The following is a 10573-nucleotide window of genomic DNA, read 5'->3' as shown; positions in this document are numbered from 1 at the left end:
TTTTTTAAAAACGCGTGAAATGTAAAAAAGTGGCTGTAAAGTCAGTTTGTGGTATATTACACATCGGAGAGGAGACATAACAACCGTTTATGTATATTTTTTTAAAAAGTTCGCTTAAATCATGTGAAATCCACTCACGGTTAGTCGTTTACCGAAGAATCAGACGTAGTCCAATTTATGAACGCAGTAATGAAACTAAGTTCACAGTAAATGTAAAGATAACATCGTCCTAAGTTGATGGACCATGTTCACACATTCGTACCCTCTACTATTTGGGACGTTCCATTCAGACTGTCTAATACTGCAATTTATACATTGGTGCGATTGTTCAACAACTATCTCAATTCGCTTAGAATACACTACATTTAGACGACGCACAATCCTAGCAGGGTGACCACATTAAATTCAGGACGAATTAGCAGAATTTAAATTTTGACGAGGTCAAAGGGCACAAGAGGAGACATTTTAAATTAAATTTGCTGGAAATTTATGCTTATAATATATTATGTATCAATTGTTATAACTGATCGGTGAGTGATAGAAAGTATGTATGAATGGTAGCTATGGCAACGAGTTTGATGGTATCTGTGGGAACGAAATTAATGGTATCTATGTCAACGAATTAAATTTATTTAATAAGCCTGAAAGGACAATAACGCATAATATTGGTTTTGTCCATATTTTTTTGAGAACACCATAATATACACTTACATAACAAAACAATAGAAGCAACGAGTATTCCACGATGTGCAGAACAATCTACAAATGGTTAACACGACATTGTTGCTCACTTGGTTAATCATCAGTTTTGAAGTTGTCCGTTGAGACTTTTTTCAATTGCAGCATCCTGTACACACGTCTTTGGTGCCTTTGTAACGAAAGGGTGCTCATCGGTAAAGACAAGCTTATCGATTTTCATATATTTTTGACCCCCCTCCCCCCAATATTTTTTTATGTGTGATCTAGCATACTGAATATTCTCATGGCTTAAATAAAACATGGTTTAATACACACTGACATATATAAAAGAAAAAGGTCGAAAACCAGATGTTCAGCAATAGATTTCATAGTTCCCTACCTAACCATGCATTGTTTCAAAATATTGTTTCATCAAATATTTTCTATCTCCCAATTCAAACCTATCAAACACCTTAGAAAATGAAAGAGCATTCCATATGACTGAACACGATCTAATAATGTACGTGTCCATATAATTATAAACCGGATTTCTCGATCATACATATATGTGGCTGTTTTTGCGTAGACGTGGTAGTGACAATATATATTATTCTTCTATTCAAGATGAGACAATGAAAATTTATAAAACTTGACTAGGCAAGACAGTACATCTTTAATATAATCATTGGCGTGTGAGTTCATTCTCGACATCCTCCGATTCAGAAATGAATGAATTTTCAAAACTCGCATCATTTTTGTTCTCCATGGTTTTGCAATTCTGTCGCTCTAAAACACTGAACATTTTGGCACTGTGTTGCTGAGCTTTGGCACGCAGAGCTGCTATGCTTTCGGACCTAATGTCATCCTTTTCCTTTCGACCATCCGGTGATTCTTTGCTTTCCTCCTCTCTCATCTTCTTGGCCGCTTCTATCGATTTCTTGTGCATACCTAGCAAGAGTGAAAAAAAGAGAAGAAAAAAAAAGAAATAGTAAACGTCATTCAAGACCACCCTAACCGCTGGCATTTCCTAACCATACTAGCCTCTTGGCACTTCGTGACCATCCTAACGTCTGGCACTTCGTGGTCATGAAGCTCATTGATTACAAGACTTAAACTTGGACTCAAATGTCCAGAATTTGATTTTCAGAACCTTTAAACATAATAAGGGAAGAGACACCACCAAATGTTTAACGTTAACTTCAGTTTGATTAAATTCCAGGTGTGTTTATAGTAAGTAAATCGGATAACCACCGATAAAGCTTTAATTTTGGGGAACCCTTGGAATTCCCAATTCATTTATTTTAGTAACATAGCAAATAAAGCGTTACAATTAGTGCTAAAGAAGTATATCGTAAGAAATTATATATTCCGAATGAAATTTTTACTTTCACACATGCGAAAGCTGTAATCTGAATGGTAAATGGAAGGTTCAACCGAGATGACCTCATACGGGATTCGTCAGATTTTTTATTCTTGATTTCAATACCATTCTGTCCATTTCTTCATTATTTGTACATCGTTACCTAATGTCAAAAAGCTTTTCCAAAAGATTAAAACTTTCAATTCTTTAGTGTGATTATTTCGTGAAAACAAGTCTGGTAACAAAGAGGAAAGAATAGCATTTCTAACGACCATTTTTCTTTCCAGGCAAAGATTAATTTCATTCTTAGCTGCATAACAGAAACTTAGCTTGAGAAGAAAGAGTGATTTCCAGCCGTGTAAAGCAGGTAATGATTCTGTCAAACAAATATTTTTAAATGTGTCACATAAAAATACGGATCATGCAACTTATCAGAATTACTGCACAGGGACGGAAATGGTTAGAATCTGAGTAGCTTACTTGTTTGAATGTTATTTACATTATAAAAGTCAGTATGATGAATTGTCACTGGTATGACCCGACTTGTCTCTGAGTGGTTTTAGTGGTATATATTCCACATGCAGCCCAAATATTCGTCTCAAGATATCAGGTATGACAAATGCTCCGGTATATGATTACAAGAAGCATTGCTTAGAAATCCTTCAAGATAATTTTCTTCTCCGATGGTAACATCTGAATGGGTTTGAAAGAGAAGTGTTACATACAAAATAATGCATATTTTTTTAGTGGCATATATAATCTCTTCGGGCGATTTAATGGAATCAAGCCATCAACAAAATACAGATACAATAATTCTTCATAACGAGAACCATATATATTTCTATTCAAACTCTTTTTTGAGCACCGGGAAGCATGCCTTTATCAGTTGATTTCGAACTGATTATCTCATACATTCCACCATCGATCGAATATGCAACCGTGCACAAGTTAAATCTAACAAGCAGTGGTCAATTCAATCCGCATCTTTTTCTTAGAATAAGTGTCTTATTGATATCGCTTAGTGGACAGAATTCGTATTTATATCCTAGATACTCACCAAGTAACCACGGGGCGCTCGATTTGTCTATTCCACGATCGGCGCTTTTCAAAATGGCATCTGGAAGCGGAAGCGAGTGTCTTACCATTGCACCATACAGCCCGTATTCCGCCATGATGCTGCTTTTTCCCCATGTCTTCTCGGTCTTTCGCCATTTGGCACGTCTGTTTTGGAACCATACCTAAAAAGGAGAAACGAAATGTCGTCAGCAAGAGAATATTTAGGGTTACATTGCATTCAGAATTCTTCAAATTAAATGAAACTAGCTGCCCGCACTCTTTTTTAAATCGCCAGAGGATATTGTTATTTAATCAAGTACGAGAGATCTACTGGACATATACTCACATAACATTCCGACAAAGATATTTTCAAAAGAGGTAACACAAGGTCTTCTAAAAGCTAAACGATTTAAGCAAGAACGTCATTTCAACTTTTTCGGGGGGGGGGGGGCAAAACTTGACGGGCCTGTTAATTTTCGCATATAGGCTACAGCAATTTTACAGCACATGCAAATTCGGGAGGGGGGATATGCTCCCCCTGCCACCCCCCCCCCAATGACGTCCCTGGATGTAAGGTCTTATATAATACAAATAGATGGTGAAATATAGTCGTGAATTATATACATCAAAAGATATATATTATTTTCTTTTTCCTAGAACGATTCCCTTCAGCGTTGCCTTTCTTAAATGTGTAAAATATATGTAGGCATCTTAGAGTTTTACATTATGATACTATGAAGTGATCTCTCATTTGGCCGAGGTGACAACTGTCTTTATCTTTCATGCAGGCACCACATTTAGAACCTTGTTTTGCACTACTGACTGTATTATACACTTAATTAATATTGTAAAGGTATTACTCCGTTTTCTTTTCAATCATTCTCTAAGCACATGGAGAATAATTACGAATAGTGATTTTAAGTTTCAGCTAAATAGTGGTTCATGTACCGGTAAAGACCGAGTCATTCGGCGCTTCTAATGAGGCCGTCCGTGTAACTAAAACAACAAGCAATTGCAATGAACATCACGAAAAGCCCGCCTACGGACCATGAAAACACACGTTTCTAAAAGATCCGGAAGTTGCACAATTAACTTGACTAGACTCTGCAAAACTAGATTCGCCAATTGCACGCCATTTATTATTCTCAAGTTTTCACATTTGCATTCATGCTTTCAACTTAGCTTGTATATATGACAAAAATGAATCTTGTGGTATTGGGGCAATGCTAACATTTCTTCTTCTTCTTCTTCTTCTATTATTATTATTATTGTTGTTGTTGTTGTTGTTATTATTATTGTTGTTATTGTTGTTATTATTATTATTATTATTGTTGTTGTTGTCATTATTATTATTATTATTATTATTATTATTCCCAAAGCGAGGAAAAGAAATGAGCTATGTCAGTTGTATGTGGAATGAAAGGTAAGAGAGCGTTAGATAATATATATAATTGGCGTTTTGAACAAAACAAAAATAACATCCTTTTAACTTTGCATTACGTATGATAAGTTAATCTAGTTACGTGAAGAAGGAGAGAGTAGCACATTCCAATAAAAGAAGGGATTACTCCGGATTAAATATCGATCATTTTCTATCACAAATAACAAGCATACTCAATAGCTTTTTAAACAGACGAAAGGCGAGGAAAGTTAAAGGAATCGGGTCTCTTCATACCGTCCTATCTAATCTAAAAATGGCGTTATAAGTGCCACTTTGTAGAAAACTATCCAGTTTCAAGCATATTTCTCAGTAATTAGGTACCATTTAGTGCGGTTCTTTTCTCTTGCATTACAACCTCTCTACCACTACCATTGTTAGACTGCCTGGCGGAAGCGTTGTGAGGACGACTTTGCTCCATTAATCGGAGAATTTGACACATTTCACGACGTACTCCCGCTGAGAAACTCAACAGTAGTATTAGATAGAGCACTTCACGTTGTCGTGTGAGATATTAATCAACTTATTCAACCAAACGTCATGTGTTGGTGGAGAGATAAGGCGAACGTAAAGGTGCGCTCAGTGCAGAAAAACCTCTGACAACTGAAACGTTACACGTATTGTATGTCATTTTGATACTCAGTTATCTCAATTATATCAATGCACTGGAAAGCCGGTAAACAAGGTTTATTATTTCTTGATACGCAGTAATTATTTGTACATGCCGTCATGTATCAGATTTTCAAATTTTTATCTCAATACATGGTTCTCTTTTTAAAATCTTGTTACGATTTTCGAGTTTGGTAACTCGATGCGTGCACGAGCGCTGTCAAAGGCGGGGTTAATGAGAGGTTACACGGGAAACGCAGCGGGGGCACAAGGAACGCTGAGAATGCTCGTGCTGCTTTCAGCGTGCTAAGGTGAAATTCAAATTTCTGAGATATTCATATATTTCAGTTTAAAGGTGCTTTACAAAGTCAAACATCAGGAGAAATCTCAGGTAGAAGGAATATTTATATAACGACTTGTTCAGTGATAGAGAATTAAACTAAAATAACATACACATTTGAAAGCGTATAAGCAATATCAAAAGAAAAATTGCACGAATATCACAGACTAAAGTTTCCTGAAGAAAAAACTAATTCATTAAATTTGCCTGAATCATTTCAATAACAGAAATAAGTCACCACAAAAGTGATCGGTGCTTCAATTTCCATTTCCTCGTAAATTATTGCTATAGGATTAGAATGTCGACCAGAATCGCACATTATAACAGACAGTTCAAACTGATATACATTAGTTACTTGCATGTGAAACAAAAATGTGGTTTACGATGGACAGTTTCAATAAGAAAGGAAATCTTCACAACTATTTTTTTTTTTGAAGAAAGGAAATATGCCCACTTACCTGTATCCTGTCTTCAGGAAGGTCGATTTTTAAGGCCATCACTTCTCTTGCATACAGATCAGGGTAATGAGCATCTTTAAAGGCTGATTCTAATTCCTCCAACTGGTAATTGGTGAAGATTGTCCTGCAAGTTATGCACAAGTTTAGTTCCAACTGGGATTTCTTTTCATTTTATCTTTGCCGATACGAAAGGAAACAATGGATTCGAGTTGAATTTTCAAAAACCATCCATACAATCATAATGCAAATAAGTTAAACTGAAACAATTTGTAACCATTATGGCCTTGTCAATATATATATATATATATATATATATATATATATATATATATATATATATATATATATATATATAGTTTTCATCATATCGGTTTCAGCATTGCAACACAATTTTGGGGAAAGGGGAGATAATTATAAGTAAAGTCTTCAACTGGGTTCTGTTCCCACCGTATCAAAAACATGCAACGCTTTGCCGTAGTGTTCATGTAGTTAAGGACGTATTAATTGGATTAGCACGTGCCAAGGTGTCATGCAATGAAAACAAGTTTATCATTATCACCTTTTTAGTGAATGCTTGTTGTCATTCGCAAATAAAGTACAATATTTTCCATTAAAAGTATTGCATGTAAGGTGAGGCAAAAGGTTACGATGTTTCACACACCTACAAAATCAGACTTTTTTCATGACGTCTTGCGCAATGAATCACTACTTTGCTGTTTCCATTGCAGCAAATTTGATTTTATAATAGCTGGGCCACGTTTACTATACAAGTCGAAGAACTTATTGGACATGTAAAGCCCCAGTGTTAATTTTTTTTCCAGATTGTCTCAAAATATTCGTTATTTGAAACTTTCGATAGTATTTGGCATTTTAATGTAGCGATTGTTAAAAGAATAAAAGAAATCTTTCAACCACAGAAGTATGTTAGAAATTATTAAACTGTGCAGAGCTAGTTGTCGAAATGATTTTCAAATTCAGTAAATTACGTAAGTTCATTGTTTCATCCCCTTGACGCACCTAAATAAATACTGTAAATATGTAACAATTGCAGGTAGAGCGATTCGAAAGATATCTCAAAGTCATATTTTAGAAAAACACAAAAATGAAAGGTGTTTTGTGAAACCGGTACTAGGTAAACATCCAGTATCTTCCTTTTTCAAAGTCTGAAAATTATAACGTCATATACAAGCTTCAGTTGACATTATTCACTCGCCGATATTTACACATCAGTTTTAGAACTGTACGTTTATATTTGAATGTTTGTGGGGAACCAATGATTTTCCAAGATGTTCAGACAGAAGAGAAAAGTTTAAATTAGTCATTTTTAAATATTATATCTTATTTTCAATCTACATGGCACTAACGGATTGAAATATTTTTGTTAGTGTTGTCGCAAGAAGGGTGGGCATACAGGACATTCGACTGAATTCACCAATCCGTTGTGTGTTAATATACTTGCTTATACAAAGACTTCACCCGGAGAAACAATTAGCCGACATTGAACGGCAGTTGGTAATTATGACAGTTATTGTCTGAAATTAGAACAAAATAAGCTCGTAATATAAGAGGAAAATTTATATCATTAGCCATTTATCTGATTACCGAAACGCATGACGACTGCCGATCTGATAGTTACATTCGTGTAAATCACACAATTAAACTAGATTAAATTTTGCTATATTTAGCGTTTTGAAAAAACTATTTTGACATAAACGTGAAGCATGCATGTTTCTGACCAAAACAAAGTTCTTAGTAGCTTATTTCGCGAATATGTTGAGTGTATCAAAGTTAACTTTAATGTCTCTAAAGCGTGATCCAGACCATCTTTGAGTTCTGGAGCGCTTGGGGCATCGACTCTGATATTTCTGATCCTGCATCCATCTTCCTGAAAATAAGATTACATTTTTTTCCCCTACTTTCTGTTTCACATACGGCTTTTAGGTGGCAGGGGATAGTTTCGTAAATTGATCCCTGTTTAATTTTTAACTTAATGCCATTATGTGACGTGTTCAGATATTTTTGTTTAATAATTAAATATATGGATATAAACGTGAATTATATGTTTCGGGTGTGTGTTGTACTTGAAACTGATGTGAGGCATGCACGTTCCATAGTTCTTTCGCAGTATGTAGACAGTGAAATACCAATAGTTGGCTAGGAAGAAAAGCTAGCCACCTACAGCAGTAGACGTATGGGTTCACAACAAGAAGAATATCTCAAAACTGCGTGGATGACAACTTTTTGAATTGTATCAAGCAGCTTAGTACGCAATGTTTCTCAGCATTATCACCCAGGGAAAGGTCTTAACTTTGCACTGTGACCATCACTTGATGTCAAAAATGCCCATTCAGACGTGAAAATTACAGATAAAACTTGGGGGTTAGAGTGCAAAAACATTCTTTGCCATGAACTGCCATTGATTTGTCAAGTCAGCTGAATAATATTATTATAATTTGTTTTAATATGGCTAGTAAAAAATATGGACCTTTTGACTTCAATTTCGAAAAACAAATTTGTATGAGTTTTGTTTTTATATTAAAAAGGTGGATGCGGCAATCAATTTGTGCATGAAAACTCTCCCTTGCATCCTTAATTATTCCCCTCATTCAAGCTACACGTAACTCAAGACTCTCACAATTGCGGAACTCAATGGGTTAAAGTGACTATTATTCCATTTAAGGACTAATGATCAAACAGGCAAACTAGTTAGAAATATAATCTCAGTGTGTTATCGGAAAACAGTAATGACGCTCAACTCATATTTCTGGCTTGCTTGAAACCTGAGCCCATCCAAAATAACAGGAAGTGAAAGCTGATTGGATAATAAATCTGCTTCATAGAAAACTATTATTAGCCGATATATAAAAAAGCTCGTAAATGACAGACTGTTTTGATCAAACTTTAGCAGTCCTAATAATTTGTAACACCTACACATATTTTTCTTAATTTATCGCGTTGATGAAGAAAATTCGTACAATTAAAGTAAAAAGTAATTCAATTAAAATACATTTAATTAAAGCTAATAAAATCATTTCAAAATAACCACTTGGCACCGTTCATACTGTGGGACTAGAATTTGGGTTTAATCGCATAAAAAATTACGTAGATATATCAATATGGATGGCAGTTTCAAGCCTTACTGCACACATGCGTACCTCGTGTCGTACAACACGTCTTACTCCGTTCAAGATGGAGACCACAAAACTAATTAAGATTACACACAGTTTTCAGATGCTTACGATGGTTATTTATAATAATAAAGCGTGTGTATGATGCAGCTTTTATTGAAAACTTAATTTTATGCTACAATTCAATATAAACAAGCAACATCTTTCTTTTGTCTCAATTTAATACGTAAATGCAAGATGTGTATCGGACACTAACTTCAGCAATCAGAATATGAAATGGTATTTCTCGTATTAGTCATAAATACTTGATGTTATATGGAGTTGTTAAAATATTCGTTTCCCTCAAACGAAGGAATCCATAATGCATCCACGTGTGGCGATGTGGCGCTCTCTACAACAAGCTGTGAAGCTTGCTGTGTTTTTGATCAAGATAATTCTTTGTTTATATAATCTACTGTGGTACATAACGATGCACCAACCTATGTCGTCGCCTTTTCTTCTGTTTCTTTGATGAACACGCTGGTTCGAACTTCTCCCCTTGTGTACACTGTGGGCGGACAGGCACTGAAATAGAGATTGCAAGCATATAAAACAGAAGGACTGACCATATGAAATCATATTAAAAATACATGAGCCATATGAAATCACATTAAAAATATATAAAACCGAATGACTGAGCCATATGAAATCATTAAAAATATGTTTGCACTTAAAATCATTTTTGTACTATTTAGTTTTATTTTCTTTCTTTCGGTGTATGTTTTATATGTTCTGTATGGGGATACAAAATTGATAAACTGAATAATTTATCGAGTAGTAAGAATAATTCTCTGAAAAAATAATTTCCAAAGTCAGAATAGAAACATGCTCTTTTTTTTCCTTTCTTGATCTTGCTCACTTTATTGCTCTGAATTTTTTTTTCTTTCACCGTCTGGAAAAATATTAAGGAGAAATTGAAATAATTTATATTCTTAGTTTACTATTACTTTAATTCATCATTTTTGTCATTATAATTTACAATAATATGCTTGACCGTCATTGTTCATGTGTCAATATAAATTTCTAATATCCCTGGACCTTTTCACATTTCGTTTTCACCGACATTTACAGAAAAAGAAAAAGATACAAAACAAGCAAACAACAAAACAATGGCAATTATATCGTTTATTTATATCATGACGCTATCTTGCTTTTTATTATACGTGTTCATGGGGGCCTCTGGTGGCCGTGTGGTCTAAAGCGCTCACCGTTATGGATCACTGCCAGCTCACCTTTGTCTGCGTGGGTTCGAGTCTCGGGCTCGGACAATGTGGGTATGCGAGAAAGCTTGCCAGTAGCTTCTCGTGGGTCGGTGGTTCTTTCCGGGGTTTTCCCGGGTGCTTCCTCCACCATTGATACTGGTCGCCATGTATACAACAACAACAAGAACAGCATAAGTTCATCGTCTTTGCGATAGATCTCTCTCTCTCTCTCTCTCTCTCTCTTTCTGAAGATAAGTGTATTTCT

General features: G+C 35.1%; 1 protein-coding gene across 1 annotated transcript in view; it reads right to left on the bottom strand.

Moving 5' to 3' along the window:
* Nucleotides 1-1094: 1094 nt before the first annotated feature.
* Nucleotides 1095-10573, bottom strand: part of LOC149808138 (visual system homeobox 2-like) — a 30465-nt gene continuing 20986 nt past the window's right edge. The window contains exons 3-6 of the mRNA XM_089950006.1: nt 9547-9614; nt 5940-6063; nt 3096-3276; nt 1095-1626 (exon numbers count right to left, since the gene is read on the bottom strand). Of these exons, the coding sequence (XP_089806132.1) occupies nt 1361-1626; nt 3096-3276; nt 5940-6063; nt 9547-9614 (639 nt within the window). The 3' untranslated portion in view covers nt 1095-1360. The remainder of the gene's footprint in view (nt 1627-3095; nt 3277-5939; nt 6064-9546; nt 9615-10573) is intronic.

This window comes from Sinohyriopsis cumingii, chromosome 1 (assembly GCF_028554795.1).
Source record: "Sinohyriopsis cumingii isolate HCF-2022 chromosome 1, ASM2855479v2, whole genome shotgun sequence".
NCBI classification, from domain to species: domain Eukaryota; kingdom Metazoa; phylum Mollusca; class Bivalvia; order Unionida; family Unionidae; genus Sinohyriopsis; species Sinohyriopsis cumingii.
Note: the sequence above shows the minus strand (reverse complement) of the source record. Positions and strands in the feature narration are given on the sequence as shown.